We start from the raw sequence: 23,602 nt of genomic DNA, 5'->3' as shown, positions 1-23,602 counted from the left end.
CGTGTACTTAGACGACATTGTCATATATTCCCACGACTTACCTAGTCACATAACAAATCTTGAGTTAGTTTTCCAACGTCTTAGAAAGTTTAATCTTAAACTTCAACCCGATAAGTGCGAGTTTTTGAGACGTGAAGTTATTTATCTAGGGCATGTAATTTCCGATAAAGGTGTAAAACCCAATCCAGATAAAATTAAATCCGTGACACAATTCCCCATTCCAGAAACTCCAAAAGATATCAAATCCTTTTTAGGTCTTGTGTCCTATTACCGAAGATTTATTCTGGAATTCTCCAAAATCGCCAAACCTTTAACTGCTCTCTTAAAAAAAGATGTCTCATTCATATGGGAAAACCAACAGCAAATTGCTTTTGATGAATTGAAACTTAAATTAACTTCTGCACCTGTCTTAATTTACCCAGATTTTTCCTTACCATTTACCTTAACCTGCGATGCCTCTAAATATGCCATTGGTTCTGTTCTTTCTCAAGGACCTAAAGGCGAAGAAAGACCAATAGCTTACGCTTCTAGAACTCTGAATAAAGCTGAGACTAATTATAGCACCACAGAAAAAGAACTTCTTGCAATACTCTTTGGCTGCAAAACCTTTCGTCCTTATGTTTATGGGCGCAATATAATAACTAACTAATAACTAACAATATAATAACAAAGTTCAATATAATAACTGATCATCGACCATTGGTCTGGCTCATGAATCATAAAGACCCTAGCAGCAAGTTACAACGTTGGCGGCTTAAACTCTCGGAATATGACTATAATATAATCTACCCTAAAGGTCGCCTCAATTCCGCAGCAGACGCTTTATCACGATATCCCGTAAATCCCATACAGAGTGATGGCTCTCCATCTAACCTTGATGAAATTAGCCCATTCAATCCCGATCATCTTGTCGATTTTGAACCCCTGAGTCCAGATGGCATTATTCCTTCCGAAATAATAAATCCCGATCCAATGCCAGATCAACGGCAAGCTGAATCTCCTATAGATGCACAGCGAGTTCTCGACGACTTAATACAATTAGAAGACTTACACTCTCCAAACTTACAAAATAATCCAATTCTCTCTGAATTACTGACTCTCAACAAGTCTCATTCTAACAGTTCTCCTCCTAACATAATTCCTTCGTCCAACCATGATTACAACACGTTCTTGAAAGCATTCTCCAAAGATGGTACAACCTTTACAACTCACATTAAAGAACACAATGAAAATCTCCTGAAATCTAAATCCAATACTATCCTTGTACCGGTGTCAATCGATTTACACCGGTTTTGATTTCGACGAATCTAATCCTTATCTCGAGGAAATCCTCTCTAATTTAGAAAACGAAGAAATATTGAATGAAGAACGAGAACTCCATTCTTATAAAGAACTTTTTATAAATGAAAAAACCTTTTTCCTTCTCTTAACAAAAGTCTACTACTTCGAGAATTGCTCTTACCCAGATATATTTAAAACATTAAAAAATGTACGGGATAAAATTCTTTTATCCGGTAATATCAGCGAAATAGCTAATTATATCCGACTTTAGAAACCCGTATACCAACCAATCATTCTTTAAAATATATAACATGTTAATTTATTTATTTAATAACACAAACATAATAGTTAATGTCTATCATAACAGTATCATATATCCTGTTCCAACAGAAATTACTAAACTACTTAAAGAAAATCATGATATTCCTATTGCTGGACATTTAGGCTCTAATCGAATGTTTTCTCGCATCAAAGAAAGATATTATTGGAAAGGAATGCGTTCCGACATTGAAAATTATGTAAAAAATTGTAGCTTATGACAATCTAACAAAGCTTTTCGCAAAATCAATAGAGCTCTCATGCAAATAACTACGACATCAACTCGTCCTTTCGAAAGAGTTGCTTTAGACATAGTTGGTCCTTTGCCCGAAGCTGGTATTATTAAACTTAAATACATACTTACTCTACAAGACGATCTTACTAAATTCCCTTTGGCTTATCCTATTACTAATGCTAATGCTGAAGAATCTTGTGAATGCTTCACACATTTTATATCCTTATTCGGTATTCCAAAATCAATCTTAACCGATCAGGGTACTAATTTTACTGCAGAACTTTTTAAAATGTGTTGTAAATTTTTCAAAATTAAACAAATATGGTCAACACCATATCATCCACAAACAAACCTTAAAGGAATATCTTAAATCATTCGTAAACGAAAACCAATCAGATTGGCATAAATATGTCTACACAGCTATACTCACCTATAATAGTACTACCCATAGCACCACCAAGTTTACTCCTTATGAACTCATATTCGGTTTTAAACCATACATACCAGACTCAGTATTTAAGTCCCAACCAGATCTCACTTATCGTGAATATATTAAAATGCTACACCATCGTTTAAAACTTTCCCATCAAAAAGCTTTAGAAAACATCAATATATCTAAAGAAAGATCCAAACAGTACTACGACAGACACACTCGGCCTGTACAATATAAAATCGGTGACTATGTGTATATTAAAAACTATATGGAAAGGTCCATATAAAGTGGTAAGGATACATGGTAATAACACCCTATCTCTTTTAATTAATCGTCGTCATGTCAAACATCATTATGACGAAGTTAAACTCGCATTCAACAGTGAAAACTAAATACAATAAAAATAGTAGTAAGGTAATTTCTTAAGTAAACCTAAATATTAATTAATGTTTAATTAAATTATGTGATAGACTTAACTTTAATTAGCATTCAATTTTCTATTTCTTCTTACAGACTAAAAATTTATAATCCTATCCTGGGATACGAGAATGAAGAGTACATTCATACTATCACCTCGAGTCCTGGCATTTACTTCGATCCACAAGGCACTGCAAAAATAATAAATGATCATATTCACATAGTGATCCCAATTGATATATCCTTTGCTCCAACTCACATCGATAATATTAAGAATGCTTTTGGCACAATTCGTTACTTATGTCAACAAAGCGGATCATTCAACCACTTTGAATGTCACAATTTAATTCAACCACTTGATTCATTGTTCAAAGACATAATTCGGGATTTTCAATCTATATCGCACCTTACAACTTCCAAATCTAAACGATCTGCTTGGTTTGCCGGTATTGGAACCGTATTCAAACATATATTTGGAACTCTAAATGAGGATGACGCACATAGATATAATAAGGCAATTGCTAAAATGCAACAAATCGATAAAGATCTGAATTCAAACATTAAACAAAGCATCTACATCTTCAAATCAGCAATTATAAATTTAAACGCTTCCATGAACGAACTTAATAAGAATCAAATCCTAATGAACGATGTTATCGATAAATTATCTCTTTCCGTCAAAAACGTTTCCGAGGTCATCAACTCTGTCAAATTTCAAACAAACATGGATGAACTCTTGAGTGTGTTACAAGCTAGCCTATTAACACTTACATTCAAAATTGAGGATATTGTAAGTAGTGTATTGTTTTCAAAATCAAACACTATTCATCCTTCAATTATTACTCCTAAGCAATTATACATAGATTTAGTAAGTAATATTAAAGATGTATCTAGACTTAATGATTTCCCTGTAGAGTTAAATTTAGATAATATTAACATCCTAATGAACCTCGCTAAAATAGTTTCATATGTTATCGATAATCATCTAGTATTTGTAATAAAGATTCCTCTTGTAAATGTGGAAACATACAATCTTTATAAAGTTATACCTATCCCTGTACCTCATAACCCGACATCTCCAAATTCTTTTGCACTTATTACTGCAACAAAACCTTTTATAGGCATTAGTGAAGATAAGAAATTATATTTTCACTTTTATAATATAGATTCTTGTAATTTAATGATTGGACATCAGTATATTTGTAACCCTTTGAATATTCTCAGTGTTGTCAATTACCCAATATGTGAAACAGAAATAATCACTAAAGCTGTAGAGAATTTACCTAAAACTTGTAATACAAAATTTATATTTGGTAAAGTTGATATCTGGCATAAATTAAATAATAACAAATGGTTTTATGTTGAATCCAATGATGAGAAACTGACTATTGAATGTAATCACAAAATAATTGACATTGTTATATCAGGAACCGGAATACTTACCTTGACATCCGGTTGTACTGCATTTTGCAAGGAAAATAGATTTGAAGCAAAAAGTGTTTATGAAATTATTATAAGTCCTGTAGTTTCAAACTTTAACATTATCAATGACAGTTGTTGCAATTTGATTGAATTTGAAATAAAAAAATTGAAATTACGTCATGTGAATCTTGTTAGTTTGAACTTAATTCACCTATTATTTACCTATTAAGTCAATTGATGATTATTTAGATGATTTCCTTAATGACCATTCAGACTATGTTAGTTTTAGCTTTAGCATAGTTTCCTTTATAATAATCTTAAGTATTGCAATTATAATCTTTGTTAAAGCCAATAAATGCGTTTTCCGAAACAAAGACATAGAAAATCCAGATAATACCTCTTCAAACAGTGAAACCTCACATCCTCAGCCTCGTCTTCGTATGGAATAACTATATTAACCTTTTATCCTTTTCGCAAACTTATCTAAAACCGTAAGTTTACTCTTAAACGGGGGGTTGTTATATTATAATCCTGCACCCTGTTTGGCTAACATACTAATACCTTCTGTTTAGTCAGCATTTCTCACAGAGAGGTGAGACGATACTTAAAATATAAAAGTCAGTTCGGTATCATCCTCCGTCGCGCACACACATTTGTTGGCTTTATTTTAATATTCGTTAAATATAGTAATTAAATTAAAAGTTCAATTGTATTCTGAACTCATCTTTCTTTTTTTAAAAACCCAAATACCAGAACACGTCTAACAGGTTCCTCGCCCTCAGCCTATCATCCCATACAGGGGCCCCATACAATGCCATACTGCGTATGATTCCGCATTACAGCCTCCGCACACTCTGCTTAGGGCCCCCAATATTCGGCAATAGCGTTGCAAGCGCCCCCGCCGCCCCTACAACCTTCCCCCCGAGAGCTTCAAAGTGGGCCTCGAAGTTCCAGCGGCCATCCAAGACGAGACCAAGGTACTTCATCTTGGACACCACCGGAACCCCCACTCCTTCCACCATCAAGACCGCCCCAGGAGTCCACCGACCATTCCTAGGGCCATGGAACAATAGGACGTCCGTTTTTTCAAGAGACACCCTAAGGCCCTTATCCGTCTCACAACAAGGGAGGTGCCGACCGTTGCGAGTCGAGCCACCTCCCCATAACTTGCCCCGTTGGCCACTACGAGGGTGTCGTCTGCATAGCAGAAGACGCGCAATCCCGGAAGAAGCGCGCCCCTCAACACCCAATCGTAGGCCATGTCCCACAGAAGCGGCCCAAGGACTGAGCCTTGAGGAACCCCACACCGCACAGGGTGGTAGGAGATCGTGCCCTCCATGTTGGAGTTTATTTGGCGCAGATACAGTGGGACCTCGAAAAACTCAAGTGCCTCTCTGACCACACCAAAAGGGAGACTATTGAAGGCATTCGCAATGTCTAACGATACGACAACGACACAGATAGCGCCCCGGAGAGCCCTCTTGCGATCATTATAGATAGAGCGAAGACCCTCCGTGACATCGGGACCATCTCTCCTCCTCCTCTGACTCCTGTAGTAGGCCCTTCTGGCCTCGCTACATGCGCCACCAACCTAACCTAACCTAACCTAACCTAACCACAATTTCTACCTGCGCGGCCACGGCTTTAGCACAAATCACACCGCTAGACCTCAAGGTCCTAGAGACCGCTGAGCTAGAACTAGCCCGAATCAATAGAACCAGCGATAGACATTATTACATTCCCTCGGACATTACGTATCACCTACACGTGTAGCACAGCCCAGTACCACTGATAACTTTAAATCGCACATGCACATATACACGGACGGCAGCAAACAAAACGACGGCTCTGTCGGCGCGGCATTTGTTGTCTTTCCACCCTCCGGCCACACACCCAAACTTACAAAATTATTTAAATTACTCAGCACTAGCTCAGTTTTTCAGGCCGAGCTGTTTGCAATTCTCAAGGCAGTGGAACACATTCATAAAAATAATATAACCCACTCGCTCATTCATACCGACTCACAATCATCACTAGCCGCACTCAAACAACCATCTGACACACACCCACTTGTAGCACAAATACACGACACGATTCACCAGATAAAAAATACACATAAAAACTCCGAGATCCTATTTCAATGGGTGAAAGAACACTCCGGGATACCTGGTAACGAAGCCGCGGACGCAGCAGCCTCTAAAGCTGCGAACCTGCACTGCTCCCCATCCCATATTGTATGCCCCCTGTCTTACATTAAGTCAACAATAAAGAACTCGACTAAAGTAATTAATAACAACAGATATGTAGGAGAGTGCACAGGCCGCTTCACGGTAAACATATTCCCTAACCTAGAAGATATACATTCATTCTTCTCAACAACACCCATTTCCTTTCAACTCACACAATTCCTCACAGGACACTCCTTCGCCAAAAGCTATCTGAGCCGATTCAAAATCACTGACAACGACACATGCCCATGCGACAATCACACAACGCAGACACTAAAACACTTGTTAGAGGAGTGCCCAAGATTTATAAATCAGCGACACAACCAACACACAAAAATTCACAAAACACAACATGCATCTAAACCCCTTCTCCATAGGAGAATTAATTTCGCACCCCTCAAAACTAGATTCTCTCATCAAATTAATGACTCATATCGTCAACTGCCTTAAGCAATTCAATAGCTAAATTCCTATGTGAAACTGACTATTATTTTTATTACCTTTAAAACTCCTACATGCTGATTAACCGAGTTTATTGTCAACGTTTAATTATTTTCTTTTTCTCACCTTTTTTTGATGTATAGAGTTAAATCATTTGTTACTACAATAATTATTTAATTTTAGCCCTATTACAGTAATAGAAGTAATAGGAACCATTTCTTATGTTAATTTCTATAATGTTAATTTTATTATATTTTATTTTTACTACAATAATTACTTAATTTTAGCGCTATTACAGTAATAGAAGTAATAGAAACCTCTTTCAAGTTAATTTCTATAATGTTGGTTTTATTTAATTTTTTTTTAAGTACTGAGACTCCACGTCATATTGGACCTCATAAACATGTCAAAACTTACAACACTGTATAATTTCCAAGTAACAGATAAATTCGTATTGTATCACTTTTATTTAAGAACTTTCGTGTAAGTGACAACCTTGTAAAGATGCAAGGAACAAAGGCGGTATCAAATAGCCACTTTTTCCTTGCATCTCCATCCATTTTTTGCGGACCACTTGTATATAGCTTATAAGCCAACATAAACAGTAAAAACAATTGAGTACAAACAAAATTAAAGAAAAACCTAACCTAACCTTTTTTTTTTTTCGTCAGGAAATGCTTTTACGCATATCCCTACGGTATTTTACACCAGCAGGGATTATGTGGGACTCAGACTTAATAAACCCTACCCACTAAAACCTGACGGATGACTTCAGCTCGCCAAAGGGCGACGGCAGGTAACAGCTGAGCCCTATCCTTACCCCCGCCAAACGCGAATGCCACAATGCCACATGACTCCTCTCACACACAAATCTTCCAAATCTTAACTTAGGGCAGACGTGCGAAAACACGGCGTCGCTGCCCCGGTCGTCGTTTCCTTACTGGCGGAGCATCTGAATCATTTTCACGCTGACGCTCCGCATTCTCTTTCTGACTCATGACGACCGCACAAAAAGCCTTGAAGGCATTCCAAGGACCGTCATTGTCAGCTTCCACCATTCTTTGAATAATTAGTGGAAGCGACAGATTGCCATCAATGCTATCAGCAAGCACCGAGCGAAAGTAGTCCCAAGCCGGACACTCCTCCACTGTATGCCTCACCGTATCATCTATACAGTCACAATGATGACAAGCGGGTGTCGCCTCTCTTCCAACGATTCGATGCAGATAACTTCCGAAGCATCCATGGCCAGAGAGAACCTGCACGAGCCGATAGGAAAGCGATCCCCACCTTCGGTCCATCCAGTGTTTCAAAAAGGGACGAATAAGATCAACGGTATGTAAACCAAACCGACATTCACTTAACTCTTCCCTCCATTCTTGCAAAATTAAGCGGCGATACTCCTCCTTCCACACCTTGACTACCTCCAGAGGTGGGTCAAAACCACCACTCCTGGCTTCAGCTCTTCTCCAAAAAATGTCTCCCAAAGCCAGAGCTTCCAAGTGCCAAGGTGGAGTGGAGGCTATGACACATGCTGCATCACAGGATACTGTACGGTATGCCCTCGCAATTCTAATGGCAACTTTACGCTGTGACCGCCTCAGTATACCTTTGTTGTAAAATGTCAACTTATCCGTCCATATCGGACAACCATAAAGAGCTTTCGCACGTAATACACCAGCATAAAGATGCCTACAGCCCTCGCCTGGCCCACCGACAAGCTTGGGTGCCAGGGCTGCAAAATGAGCTTTGAAAGTCCAACGGGCATCGAGAACCAACCCGAGGTATTTCAAAGTCGACTTTACTGCCATATGAACGCCATCTACAATTATTTCAGCGCCTCTAGGTGGAGACCTCCTTGCAAAAAAAATGACTTCAGATTTTTGTAAAGCCGCCAAGTCGCCTTATACGAGTCACTACTTGTTCTACTCCAGCAGCAGCTAACAAACTCGCCTCTTGATAATTACATCCCTTGGCCGTCACAAGGGTATCGTCAGCATAACATATTAAGCCTACTCCTGGCATCAGTCTACCTCGAAGGACTGCATCAAATCCAATGTTCCACAAAAGGGGCCCAAGAACCGACCCTTGGGGAACTCCACATCGAACCTGATAACATCTCCAACCTTCCCGACTTGGATATATGATCGATCGTTCAGAGAGATAAGCTCCTACTACATGTCGTAAGTAAACAGGCACGCCATGATAAAAGAGACCGTCCATAATCGCTCTCCAGGGAATAGTATTGAATGCATTCGCAATATCTAGCGAAACCGCCAACACAACCCCACCACCAGAGACAGTTTCTTCGCACAAGTCCCTTAACCTAGCTAAGGCGTCAATTGTAGAACGAGCACGCCGAAAACCGAATTGAGACTCAGACAGATTTGGACCAACGATCAGAAGATGCTTCTCGAGGCGCGAGACAATTATTCGCTCAAACAGTTTTCCCACCTCAGGAAGTAAAACAATAGGTCGATACGCCGAAGGTGAATCTACCGGTTTCCCGAACTTCCTAAGAAGAAGCAATTGACCGACTTTCCAGCTACTAGGGAATATGCCGTTCCTCAAAAGATCAGAAAGGAGATCTCGAAATCTGTTAGATAAACCATTATTAAGAGATTGCGCCAAAACCGTTCCATGCAATCCATCAGGACCAGGAGCGGTTCTTTTGTTTTGAATTTTAAAAATACCTGCCCCTAACTCACCCTCTAACACCTCAGGAATATCCTCTGAACGATCAAAGTCGACATTAATAAAAGGAATAGAATCACAAGGAAACAGCCATGTAATAACCATCTCAAGAAACGTTGGCTCCATTGTGGATGTTAGCGGCGGCCTCCAGGGACGGAGTTTACTCATGACAATATTATATGGTCGCCCCCACATATCACGATCCAAGGAGTTCAGGAGCTCCTTCCATGCCCTATCCTTTGCTTCAGCTATTTCCATCCGAAGAGCCCTTTTTGCTGCTTGATAAGAAGAATATAAACTTGCCTCTTCGTCCTGATCACGGTAACTGAGATGCCTTCTTCTAAAACGCGTGTACCGACGACGTGCCTTAACACACTCCGCTCGTAGTTGGGCTAGTTCGGATGACCACCAATAGACGCTTTGCTTAGGTGAGATGGGACCGATCCGGGGCATAGTAACGTCACTGATACGAGTGAGTGAGTTCCTAAACCATTCCACCTCAGAATCAATTGTAATATTTGAAGGTTTGGGATTCCAAGCTTCTACTAACGATACCTCGAAAAGCGCATCTTTGTCTAGATTTTTTCGGGACCATTTAGGACCTATCTCAGATGGAGCAGAACCCGGAATACTTACAGAAGAATCATTGATGTCAAAGCGAATGTACTTGTGGTCTGATAAAGTTTCAACATCTGACAACACCCTCCATCTATAAACATAACTTGCAAGTGCAGGACTTGAAAAAGTAACGTCCACAATAGAGCCACCATTCACACGTACGCAAGTCTGAACATTACCCCGATTTAGAGACACCAAATTTTGAGCAGCTAGCCAATCCAACAAAGCGTCACCACGTTCATCAGTTACTGGAGACCCCCACACTGTAGATTTAGCATTGAAGTCTCCAGCGACAATAAGATCGAGCGGTCGACACCATGATATAAGACAGCCCAGTTCGGACAAAAACGTTTCAAATTCAGCAAGCGTTTTATTAGGGGAAAAATAAGCACCGACAACTGCAATTCTTCCAATTTTTAAAGCAACACAACCTCTACCCTGCATTTTTGAAGCAACTAACAGCAAGTTGACATCATTTATAAAAATCGTAACAAGACCATCACGGTCACCGACCCAGTTGTTTTTATCTGGAACCATGTATGGTTCTGAAACAATCCCTATATTAACGATCCACTGTGTCAAACTCTGAATTAAAAGGTCTTGAGCACTTGCACAGTGGTTCAGGTTAGATTGAATAAAACGTAGATCCATACTAACTAATTACAATTTCTTGGGTCTCCATTATGTCACTGCACAAAGATGGTTCTACTGAAACCTTCGTGTTGAATCTTCTGGGCAACTTTTGACTGGGAGCAGTACAAGCTTTCCCCCCCAGTCGATGATCCGCTGTTTTACCTGCCGCAATACACAGAGGACATTGCGGTTTGGATGAACAAACAGACGCACGATGACCTGGCTGGCCACACCGGTAACAAGACTTACTACGGTCTATTTCGTTAGTTAAGTTTTATAGGTAGTAAGAGAACAATTTATATTAGTTTTTTTTAGATTCTCAATCGCGTATTTCTCGAGGTGAATTCGTGAGAGAACTAGATAAAATGTGTAAACAATTAAATATAGAGAAAGTTGGCCTAGTTAAAAGAAACGAAAATGATCTCTCTTACCCAGTAGTGGCCATGCTGGGTGAGAAGGATGTCAAATTATATTAAAAGATATTATTACTGGCCCGGCATTGATCGGATTTTACATCTTTAAAAGACTTTGTAAAGCGTTGTGATGTATGCCAACGATATAGACATTCTACACCTATCAAAGAACCCATGTATATATCAACTACGGCTACGACATTTACAGCTGTCACAAAAAAAAGCTAGAGTTAATTTACTGATTAGATGATTAAATATACAAATCCTATAAAATATACTCCAAATGAGCTAATATTAGTGAGAAATGAAGTAGATTTAGTACTTCAGGTACTTATAAAGTTGTTAGAGATTTATCACTTAATGTAGAAATATTGAAAAATAATATTGTTCATAAGAATATGACAAAATTATATCTCTTCTAAGTTTAATTTGTGATAAGGGTATTTTTTTTTGTTTATCATCGGTTAACTTTTGTATAGTACTAAAAAAAAACTTTTTTTTTTTCAAAAGGGGCGTGTAGAGTATAAGTCTGTTTGTATTGATATCACGTGTAACGTATTTTATTATTATATTTAATCTACGTTTAATATAATAAATGAGCAGTCATACTCGAGATCTTTTTGTTTTAATACGTATCCAAAAAGATTTATGCGCACAAAAAAATCTTCGGTTAATTTTTATACATTTTTCTTTTTTTTATACCAAGTAGAGGGCTTACCCATGCGCTACTTGACGGCTTTCATTCGTTCAAATACCAGTTCAGTGGTCTTGTACTTCTCAGGAGGGGCGGAGCGTAGTCTGGATAAGGTGTTTTGTTGGTGTTTAATTGACATGGGTAGAAGAACGTTACGATTTGTTTAAATATTGTACAAAATACAGTCACTAATTACTTTAATTACGCACTTTTCACGCTGTGTTTGATCACTTCTCTTCACTTTATCTCTTGATATCGCATTCGAAACTGAATTAACTATTCGCGTTTCGGCTCGCTTATATATCCCTGGGAATAATCTTGATCAATTTCGGGAAATCTCTAGGCGGGATCGCTATCGAGTAGCGTTTGCACAATTCTAGAACGACGTAGTCTCTATCTCGTTTCCACATTGCTCCGTCCTTGTCGTTCGGCGTAGCCGTCCGCGTAGAGAGCTCGGTCTAGCTTCGACAAGGCTCCGATCTTCCCTCTCTCGCGCGTATCATTCCGTCCTTGTCCGACACCTAGAAAATTTGGTCTAGAATATTCCTTCATCAAAGAGGTAGGCATATAGTTAGGCCTGAAAACGGGTTTCCTGAAAAGTGTACCACTCGACTACACTTGTTCTGAAACTGCCTGAAAAATGTTTGAGCCTCCTAAAAACTAGGGTAACATTATGCAAATTACAATTTTCTGATGTGATTGACCATTCCCAGAAACGATCAGATCACGAAGTGAATTAGGTGTCTTATTGTAAATGGGACACAAGTGATAAAACATTTTACGAGGTTTCTATTCTTATTCTAAGCGATTTCCCCCTCAAATGAAAAATCATGTTGTCGAACCGACCAAACATTACGGTTAAACGAATAAATAAAAGCAACAACTTTATTATCGCAACAGTACAGAATCACTCGTAGGACTTTATTTGTGTTCGGGTTCCAACTTGATCGCCTGCATGGCGAACATGAGCTTAGTGGAATTGACCCAAGACCACTTGTCAGAAAAGGGATTGTACATCATGCCGTGAATCAGCTCGACGTGACAGCAATCTGAAAAATATCATAAAGATCACCTCAACAGTTCAGAAAGGGTTCCGAGTACTTCAGGAGTGGACCGTACTTCTCTCAAGCAGAAAAGAGACCTCGTTCGGCGTGGTGAGCTTGTGGTACTGATGCGTGCCCTCGGGCACCATGCCCATTACGTACTCGGCCACGTAGATGCCCAGCACCCGGGTCCAGAGGCTCCTATTGGGCGTGGTGACGAAGATGCGGCCACCGGGCTTGAGACATGACACGCAGGCCCGAACGAAGAGCTCCTTGTCGGCCACGTGTTCGATGATCTCCGAGGCCACCACCGCGTCGTAGCGATTCGGGTATTCCTCGGCGTGATGCTCGATGGTGGAGCAGAAGTATGCGGGCTTATTGTGGGCAATCTTCTCGTCGAGGTCACTGTGTCGTTTGGCGCACTCGATTAACTCTTCACTGGCGTCCACCCCCGTCACGACGCCGCCTATTCTGGCCAAAGCCTGGGACAGGGATAAAAATCCTTAAGGTTTTTTAAGTATACACAACATACATTCCATAACACTATTAAGTCCTACCTACTCTTTAAAAAAAGGTAATCTTTAATAATTAACCCCTTTAAACTAAATTAAATAGAAACAGTCATTTAACTAAAATACCTTTAAACTTCGTGTCAAATTGTGTTTAGTTATGCACCACATCCAACACTGTAGTGTTGCATAATAATTATACTAATTTATCTGTGTAATAAGACCTTAAGAATACTATAAGTGATACCTTCATTGGCACCTAATCAAATTTAAATTAACAAATGTGATATCTAATACCGCTATAACTATACCAGATTATTTGTTCAATTGTAATTGTCAATTATTCCCTTGTGTGGAAATAGCTATGTTATAAAACATTAATATAAAAATAATACCTCTGATAATATTCCTCCACCACAGCCAACATCTAGAATAGTCTTATTGGATAAAGGTGTAAGAGTTTTCTCTTTCTCTGGCTCACTAATGAGACCATCTCTGACTAATGGAACTCTAAGAAATAATACTTGTGTTAATTATTAATACACATTTCAGGTTGCTGGCTAGTTACAATCCAAACTAAATTGAGTTAACACATAGTAAGGATTCCGTACCTCAGCATATTAAAAGAGTGGAGCACTCCTAGCTTGCCTTTAGGATCCCACCAGGCCTTCATGTGTTTGCTGTGTCTATTCACATCTTCCTTATCAACTGTTGTATTTGCCTTACTAGCAGATAAGCTTGTGATATTTCTTCGTAAACATGATTGAATTTGTCTGAAAGTAATAAACATTTACTGTCTGAGCAGAAAATATACATGTAATAACATTTTTATTAAAAATATATATGATACATGCATGCAAATTAAGACAATTGAGTACTATTATTACAATGTATTATGGGCCATAAATATGTTGGATTTTCCTACAAATATGTACTTAACCTTAGAAAATTAGCTTTATCTATTCATAAGACTATAAGAAAGAAATTATATTATATTAATTCCTTAAAGTAATAAAAAATGTTACAGCAGAATATTAAAGACAAAGGAAAGAATTTATTGATAAGTAAGAAACAAATAACTCATTGACTATTTTATGACATAAACAATTAAATTGATTTTACCTACTCAAATAATAAGGCACAGTTACCTAAAATCTATTATTTATACTCACACATTTTGGGAAATATTTATAACAGCATATCGTATCAGAGATAGTGTATTAATCGTCATTATTACTTAATAATCGAGATTTTAGAAACGGTTGAACTTCTTAATATCAATTATTCTCTAACCTTTGCGCGTGTACTTTACTTAAGATAATATTATATTAAGTTTACTGTTTGCTCTTTTGTTATGAATGTATTGTTAGGAATAGCGTAAACGTGACTAACAACACATAGTAAGTCATTCAAGTTAAATGCGACTAGAAATAGAAAATAGCAAATTAGACTTGTTAGTAGTTAACTAAAACGTCAAAAAATAGCCTTGGCAGTTGGCTGGTAGGTGAAGTTTTATTAATGATTCTTAGATGTCATAACTCAAAATGGATAACTACTTGTATCAATGACATACACTCGGAGTCAAGGCTATGTTAAGCTACACTGAGTTTATTACCACAGGTGGTACATATAACTGGATGTCCATTGACTCTCGTCGAATGATATGATTTTGGCATATTTGGACTGTGTGTATTTGGACTATCAAAAACACTTTCTTATATGGGTTTTGATTGAAATATAATGTGTAATTTATTAATTATAATAAGTCTAACCTGGAACCTGCCGCAGCCACGCTCACGCGTGCTCACTCACTGTCTCGAACTCTGAGCTGAGAATACAGGTCAAAAGGCGAATATTCAGTGCCTCAAAACAGACCCACTCACTAGGGAGGAAACCCGCGTGTAACCGAGGTTGTCTGGAAGCTCTGAAGTGGCTTCCCCACAATTGGATTAGACACAGTAGTCCTACGTGCTTATAAATCCACAATAATTAGAGAAATCATAACAGTAGCAGTTCAGACCAGTCGACTAGCACAAGCGGAAGTAGAAATACAATCTTCAAATACTTGATTTAAGCAAAGTGCGCAGAATTGGTTTTGGTGAACTGAGAAAGTCCCAAAACTTCGGATACTTCGGAAAGGAAAATGAGGATAACTCGACAGCAGCGGTTTCCTCCTCTCTGACTCCGTAAAGATCATTTGGGTTTCAGCTCAAGAGTCCGGTAAATCTCCATTGTATGTTGAATGAATTATGGACTTCTGCCAACATCAAAATCTGACCATCGGTGGAACACAATTCATCCATAGAGATGTACACGTAAAAATTACTGGATGGCATAAGGAAAACCAAATTGAGCGTTTGAGAACTGGCGCTCGTCGTTGCTCAATGTTCGAAACTAAAGAGGTGCTGATATTATCAGCGATAACCATCTGGTTGTCGTCGAAATATGTTTTAAGATTGTAATTGCTGGACCCGGTGGACCTAGTAGGGCTGGGAGAATGTTTGATGTAACTATACGGCAGGATTCTAAAATAATCAATATGTTTCGGATTGAAGTTCGTACTCCCAAGTGGAAACGCAATTTGATGCGATGCATACACAAAGACCAGCTCTTTCGTCTTCTGACACTCTAAGTACTCGCGCACTCTCAAGGACTGGATGTCATAATCCACTTGGCAGTTGATCAATGACTGTCGGGAGCTCCACCCGAATCTGACAGAAACCGAAGAGCCACTGCAAGAAATGTGTACTTGAGTTGAGAAGATGGGAAGATGGGTGTAGATGATATGGAACGTGGTTATAAATTTGTTATTATAAACCTCAGAAGCGTCGTGTCTGAAACTGAAAGTACAGATAATGTATTCATTAATTTTTTATGTTTAACTAAATTAAACTTTGGTTGTTTTGTAGGTTTTAAGCTGAAATTAATTTTCACTTATGTTTAATTATACCGTCACCGTTTTGCAATTAGACTTTTATATAAATTATCTTATGATAATACGAGCAAAATCCAGATAATGTAGTGGACTTTGACATACGGGTGTCATAATCTCGTTTCTGAATGTTTAGAACAGTCTGTTTAGAACTAAGAACAATCAGTTAAATTTACCTCTATTTGATTTGTGAAGTGTGCACTTATCATTAATAAATGTTTGACAAAATAAAAAATAATCGGAACCCTACACTAAGTGATTGACGTTTGACATCAATTATGTCAAATATATTTTGTAATGGCGTGTTATTTACCAATTTGTATGAAAAGTTTTAAAAAATGTATCTCATGAACCGTAAGTTTGCGCAACCGAAAACTTTGCAAAACTTTTTTCTTTTAGTGAGTACTATCTACAATAAAAATATGGGCTTTTAAATCGACGGTCAATTTTGGAAAGTTTAGTCCAGTTAATTACTGTAATTAAATTTAAAACAATGAATAAATATGAATTAACGAGGCACGGTGAAATAAGAGCATGTCCTTACAATATTGTGTAAACAATATGTCAACACATAGTATTAAGATGAATCAAGGTAGAAAATACATTGCCATATATATATACCGATCCGAGCCTGAGTAGTCAACACAAGTATCATGTTCACAACATTATCATACAATTGGAAATGTTGGAGGGATCCCATACATCTCCATGTTCTTAACTACTGTTTGAAACCCATGTTCTCATCTTATTTGCTCATGTTATATAATAATGACAATGCAAATGAGACAATCTTTGAATTCACCACTATATTCTAACTGTTAATTACATATTTATTTATATTTCTAAGCCTCTATCAATGCAAGTATCAAAGACAGGAACAAGAAAATTATCAACAAATTTGTGGAAAATAAAGAGGTTGTTTTTTTATGTTTGAATAATGAGATTGTATTTCTATGAAGATCTGGCACAAAGTTGGAGATGTAGATCTTTGAGAATTGAGAAGATCATTATGTGATGTCAGTGGACCATCTATATTGATTGGGTGAGGTATTATCCTGTTTATAATTTGGAGATTATTTGATGATAATAGTTTCAGACAGTATCTTTTTGCAAGCATAAGTCATCTCAATATCAATGGCATAATAGTAGTTTGACTTTCATAGCCCTTATGGGAGTGAAACAGATTTCTCCTGATATCATCCTCAAAACACTGTTCTGTATAATACATATATCCAATTTCTGTGGCAAAAAAGCCAAATAACTCTAACCAAAATAGTTCCTACTATCAATTTATATAATACTAAAAGTATTTTAGGTTCTGTACCCTGTGCAACACCAGCTAGACATCTTATATTGATAACACCATTGAACATGATAATAGAAAAGCATTTGAGTAAGGTATAAGGTACTCGTTGAATAACATCACTATAGACAACATCAAGTATAGGTACATACCCCACGAGTATACAAGTTATATACCAATATTGGTAAAGTTGTACCTGGTACAATAAGTACCCTTTGATGCAGTTTTAGGTCTATACAAAATATTGCTGTGCCTAACAAAGGAAAAACTAATTCATAAATCCATTCACACAATCATACAGGTATACTAGTATTACTCAGTACTACACCAGTAGCGTGCCAGGTTTCAGATGCACCTTCTAGAAATACACAAACTTTGTAATTGTATTTAACTCTTTTATTTTGTATTTTTCAGGTCTCTGATGAGGTAGTTGAAATGCAGATCAGGACACTTTGACCTCTACAAAATCCATAATGAACATGCAGAATGAGATTATTGACTTCACCTTGTTTTCAAATATCTTTCCAAGACATGATGATAATGAAATTGGACAGTAGGAACTAATCTGTTCAGGTGATTTATCTGGATTCATTATAGGTATTATTACACATTCAGTCATCATGAACTTAGTATCAATTTTTTATGCCAGAGACTATTAAGAATGCTCAAAATTAAGTTTTGTCTAGATTCAGATAGATGTTTTAATAATATATATGGAAAACCACCATTTTCCTAGTGGGAGTGCCATGCTGTTGCTTTCGGGCTTCAGCCAATCGGGCAGGCACGACCGGGGCAGTACCACTGTCTCACAAAACCGGCGTGAAGTGATGCAATAGGTTCATCTTATTGTACTCGCGTTTCGTGCGGTGAGTGAGACTCCCGGAGCCCATCAATTCCCCCCTCCCCCAGAATATGAAGATGCAGTTTAAACAGAGATTACCCCAGGGGGGTACCACACGTTTCCGCTGTGGAGAATCCCCCTCTGAGCGTCCATCATCGGAACAATCAGTATTCGGTGGTGGATGCACAGGCTGCCCTTCGTATTCTGGGGTGGGCAAAAACTGCTCAAAAAACTATAAGTTTCGATCTCGGGGCAAACGGAAGAATTTACCGAAGGCATCCCCTTCCACGCTCTCAGTGGACTTTACCAATGTTAGGGGGCTCAACTCTAATCTTAACGCGGTTCACTTTCACCTCGAAACTGCGAAGCCGGCCTTATTCTTCCTTACTGAGACTCAGATATCCTTCCCGGCTGATACTTCCTACCTCTCCTACCCGGGGTACAAATTGGAACATTCATTTGTGCCGCGGGCGGGAGTTTGCGTGTACGTCAGAGAGGATATCTGTTCTCGTCGCCTCGGGTCGCTTGAAGGAAGGGACCTATCTAGCCTCTGGCTGCGCGTAGACTGCGATGACCATCCGCGATTCTACGCATGCCTGTATAGGTCCCATAGCGGAAATACCGAAACTGAGCGACTCATTGAGCACATCCAAATGGCTACAGATTCCCTGCTCGAAGGGGTTCCTACCGCTGAAATCGTGATACTTGGCGATTTTAACGCTCACCATGCCGATTGGCTCGGTTCGGAAACCACCGATCACGCGGGAAGATCCTTTCACGACTTTGCTTTAGCTTACGACCTGTCACAAATGGTCCCTGCGATTACGCGAATACCAGATGTGGATGGTCATAAACCCTCTTTGTTGGACCTTCTGCTGACCTCACATCCGGAGACCTATCAAGTCTCTGTTGACCCGCCATTGGGTTCATCGGATCATTGTGTGGTCCGGAGTACTGTGCCTACTACGCGCCCTCCTCGGCCCCGTTTTTCGGGTTGTCGTCGTATTTGGCACTATCGGTCAGCAGATTGGGATGGGATGCGGTCTTTCTTTGCGTCCTACCCTTGGGGGCCTATGTGCTTTTCGTCGGAAGCTCCAGATTCCGTCGCTGCCTCTGTCGCCGAAGTGGTTCTGCAGGGCATGGAACTTTTTATTCCATTCTCTGCGGTGCCGATCGGTGGCAGGTCACAGCCCTGGTTTAAGCGTTCTTGCAAGGCGGCATCGCGTCGAAAGCGAGAATGCTTTAATGCATGGGCGGAGGCGGCGATATCTCGTGATGCCAATACCAGCGAACATAAAAAAGCATATAACTCAGCCTCCAGGTCCTTCAAACGGGAAATCGCTAAGGCAAAGTCAGAGCACATCGCCAGATTTGGCGAGAGATTGGCCCAACTCCCTTCTGGGACTCGAGCCTTCTGGTCTCTCGCCAAAGCTGTACAAGGGAATTTTTGTCAGCCATCGATACCACCGCTGCACAGAGAGGATGACTCGCTCGCCCACACTGCGAAGGAGAAGGCCGACCTCTTGGGCTGTCTCTTTGCGTCCAACTCGACTTTGGATGACCGGGGGAGAACACCACCGGCGATTTCGCGGTGTGATAACTCAATGCCGGAAATCACATTCCAGCAACGTGCTGTTCGCAGAGCACTATCTTCCTTGGACATTCATAAGTCGAGCGGGCCGGATGGTATCCCTCCAATTGTGCTGCGTACATGTGCTCCTGAGTTGGCTCCGGTCCTGACGCGCCTTTTCCGGTACCTGTACTCGCTCGGCACTGTCCCGAAGTGCTGGAAGACCGCTTCGATACATCCGATCCCTAAAAAAGGCGATCGCACTGATCCATCCAACTATCGCCCAATCGCAATAACCTCCTTGTTCTCCAAAATAATGGAATCCATTATTAATGGCCAGCTCTTGAGTTATCTAGAGGGCCACCAGCTGATTAGCGATTATCAGTACGGCTTTCGTCGTGGTCGTTCAGCTGGTGACCTTCTAGTATACCTTACTCATAGATGGGCAGAGGCAATTGAGTCCAAGGGGGAGGCACTAGCGGTTAGTTTGGACATAGCGAAAGCCTTCGATCGGGTGTGGCACAAAGCACTGCTCTCGAAGCTACCAGCCTACGGGCTTCCTGAGAAATTATGCGACTGGATCTCCAGCTTTCTAGCCGATCGGAGCATCAAGGTCGTCGTCGACGGAGCATGTTCCGACCTTAAACCCGTGAATGCTGGGGTCCCACAAGGCTGTGTTCTGTCCCCGACCCTGTTTCTTCTGCATATCAATGACATGTTGCAACTTAGCAACATTCATTGCTATGCGGACGACAGCACTGGGGATACTCTTTACACTGGCCGGGCAGGTATTTCTCGGGCAGTTGTCGATGAGTACCGGAACAAACTTGTGTCTGAAGTCGAAACTCTTTTACGTGGAGTCTCGGACTGGGGTAAACTAAACCTAGTCCAATTTAACCCCAAGAAGACACAAGTTTGCGCGTTTTCCGCGAAAAAAATACCCTTTGTCGCTACTCCTCTTTTCGAAAACACTCTTCTTGAAGCCACAGCCAGCATCGGAATACTTGGCGTTGACATATCGAACGACGTTCAGTTTCGCGGTCATTTGGAGGGAAAGGCTAAATTAGCCTCCAAAAAGCTTGGTGTGCTCAGCAAGGCGAGACGGTACTTCACTCCGGGCCACCGCCTGCAACTCTATAAAGCGCAAATACGGCCCCACATGGAATACTGTTCTCACCTATGGGCGGGGGCTCCCCAGTACCAGCTCCTTCCACTTGACCGTATCCAACGAAGAGCGGTTCGAATCGTCGATGACCAATCCCTCTCCGAGCGGCTCGATCCTTTGGCGTTGCGTAGAGATGTGGGGTCACTCTGCATCTTCTACCGCATTTACCATGGAGAGTGTTCAGAGGAGTTGTTCGGATTAATACCTGCAGCTGAGTTTCAGCATCGGACGTCGAGGCAAAATACAAAATTCCACCCGTATCACCTCGACGTCCGACGTTCCACGACTGAGCGTTTCTCAAGGCAATTTTTGCCGCGCACCACCGCTATGTGGAACCAGCTGCCCACTGAAGTATTTCCGAACCAATTCGACTTAGGGTCCTTCAAGAAAAGAGCGTACAAATTCTTAAAAGGCCGGCAACGCACTCGCGAGCCCTCTGGCATTGAGAGTGTCCATGGGCGGCGGTATCACTTAACATCAGGTGAGCCTCCTGCCCGTTTGCCCCCTATTTTATAAAAAAAAAAAAAAAAAAAATCTTAATAATTTCTCCGAAATTGTACAGTCTTATTGATTAAAATAATTGTCTAATGAATCTGAATTAAGTAAAATATCCGGTTCTGCTGGCCTTTACCCTAAACTTCTTAATGTAATTAAAATTTGAGTGATTGTCGTAGTTCTATTGAAACATTGAATTTGTAACAGATGAAATCTATTGCAAACTATTACATTATTTAATAAATAAATAATAATGTAATTATATTGTTGGATTGTTTCTGTACAGTGTCAGGGCTTGGGGGGCTTTCTTATAATTAATTGAAGGATAATTAACTGTTGTAAAACTAGCAATACATAAATCACACTGTTCAAGGCTGTTTAGGCTCTTGACTTTTCGGAGAACCAAGAGCCATATGACGTGCATTGAAATGCCCACTTGCAATAAGATGTTTCGGTAAATCTCTTATAATACTGTGCCCTCTTTATCATTGTTATGTTCCCCCGGACAATATACACAAATAATAGACTTAGGATATTAATTAAATCATATTTGAAGCAATATTTCTTACACCATTTTCACAAGGATTGAGGTTGTTTTTGGATGTTTTTATGATTCGATGGTCTATACTCTATATGGTTGTGTATGTTGACAGAATTGTATTGAGTATAATTTTACCGTTTGAGTGCCGTGAGTTTACACAAGTATACTTAAAAATGCAAAGAAAAATAGTTTATTTCAATGTCATATAACCCTTTCCTGCAAAAAATCTGCATCTCTTAAAAAAATTGCCAATCCTAAGCATGTTTGCCGTGTTTTATTCATAGAAATTTGTACGCACATACGGTTTATTATAATTCTTATTATCTTTTTGAATGAGTATTTGTACCGCGGCCATTAGGACATAACCGTTTCCAGTTATTTGCGATTTGTAGGCATTATATTCATAGATTTTTTAGAATTTTGGGTACATTGTTTACACTTATCATTTTTATCTGCAGGGTCGGAGAGTGGTGAAAGAGGAGAGAGGTCAGGGAGGATATTTTTATAAGTTTAAAGCATTTCTAACATTGTCGGAGAGGGGAAACATACCCTGAAACACTGTATGAAAGTAAATCATATTCAACACTTTCAGGTAAAGAATTTGCCAGAAACGTGATGGACAGTTGTGTTTTTTTCATAAATCTGCCTTCACACAAAAAGTGCATTAAGAAACGCTCAACTGCCATTCTTTATTTTTAGAAGTCAACTGTTTGTAGTTCTTTATTTAAGAAATTTGCACCACCCAACCCCACAACCCCACCTTTAAATGTAAATATATGGTTAAAATGCGACCTCGATTACCGTGATTATCTAGGCTGTTTTTAATCTTTTTGTTTTCAATGAAAACCTTGAATTCAGTATTATAAGCATTTTTTGGCTAATGTCTCTGTGATTAGGCGTGTGACGTGGAATTCTCACCGCCTCCACCGCCAGCATCGGAAATACTGGAGATCTTCGAACCGCCGCCGCGACCTCACTTCAGAAGCCCCCTCTCGATTCTTAAAAAGATTCCCTTAGAAGGAACCCTTTCGAGCAGGGAATCTAGACGTCTGGATGTGCTCGATGAGTCCTTCGGTTTCATCATTTCGGCACGAGGCCATTACAATATTGTTGGCCACTTTTAGACACCGAGAAAGTTAATTCAAATTACAATTTGACCGTATGCCGGTATTTATATTTGTGGTATAAACTGAATAGACCGAGCGTGGATGGAGCTTAGTTCTCGAGATGATGTCGATGTCACGTAACCGTTCTTAAAACGAATATTTATTCGTCAACAACTTTATTATCGCAACAGTACAGAATCACTCGTAGGACTTTATTTGTGTTCGGGTTCCAACTTGATCGCCTGCATGGCGAACATGAGCTTAGTGGAA

At 39.7% G+C, this 23,602-nt stretch overlaps 1 protein-coding gene and 1 long non-coding RNA gene across 5 annotated transcripts; one reads left to right on the top strand and one right to left on the bottom strand.

Moving 5' to 3' along the window:
• Positions 1-12,698: 12,698 nt before the first annotated feature.
• Positions 12,699-15,172, bottom strand: LOC123718905 (ubiquinone biosynthesis O-methyltransferase, mitochondrial-like). The gene is made up of 5 exons (XM_045675890.1): positions 15,152-15,172; positions 13,991-14,152; positions 13,775-13,889; positions 12,947-13,352; positions 12,699-12,876 (listed from the first exon to the last, which is right to left on the bottom strand). The coding sequence occupies exons 2-5, from the start codon at positions 14,050-14,052 to the stop codon at positions 12,749-12,751; spliced, it is 711 nt and encodes a 236-aa protein (XP_045531846.1). The 5' UTR covers positions 14,053-14,152; positions 15,152-15,172; the 3' UTR covers positions 12,699-12,748.
• Positions 15,173-16,607: 1,435 nt separating this feature from the next.
• LOC123718914 lies at positions 16,608-23,585 on the top strand. Of its 4 annotated transcripts, none has more exons than XR_006755072.1 (4): positions 16,608-17,353; positions 18,029-18,187; positions 22,685-22,818; positions 23,123-23,585. It is a non-coding gene; the product is annotated as an uncharacterized LOC123718914 (long non-coding RNA). The 4 variants fall into 4 exon arrangements; XR_006755073.1 differs by having other exon boundaries at positions 16,611-16,665; positions 17,159-17,353; positions 22,685-23,585; XR_006755070.1 differs by having other exon boundaries at positions 22,685-23,585.
• Positions 23,586-23,602: the final 17 nt, after the last annotated feature.

Source organism: Pieris brassicae, chromosome 2 (genome assembly GCF_905147105.1).
Source record: "Pieris brassicae chromosome 2, ilPieBrab1.1, whole genome shotgun sequence".
Classification (NCBI taxonomy): domain Eukaryota; kingdom Metazoa; phylum Arthropoda; class Insecta; order Lepidoptera; family Pieridae; genus Pieris; species Pieris brassicae.
The sequence above is the reverse complement of the archived record's forward strand: the minus strand, read 5'-3'. Positions and strand labels throughout refer to the sequence as shown.

Coding starts and splice junctions, on each gene's coding strand:
- LOC123718905 (XM_045675890.1), bottom strand. CDS start 14,052: ATGAAGGCCTGGTGGGATCCTAAAGGCAAGCTAGGAGTGCTCCACTCT. Junction 13,890..13,990: donor CACTCTTTTAATATGCTGAG/GTACGGAATCCT, acceptor ATTATTTCTTAG/AGTTCCATTAGTCAGAGATG. Junction 12,877..12,946: donor CTCTTTTCTGCTTGAGAGAA/GTACGGTCCACT, acceptor GATATTTTTCAG/ATTGCTGTCACGTCGAGCTG.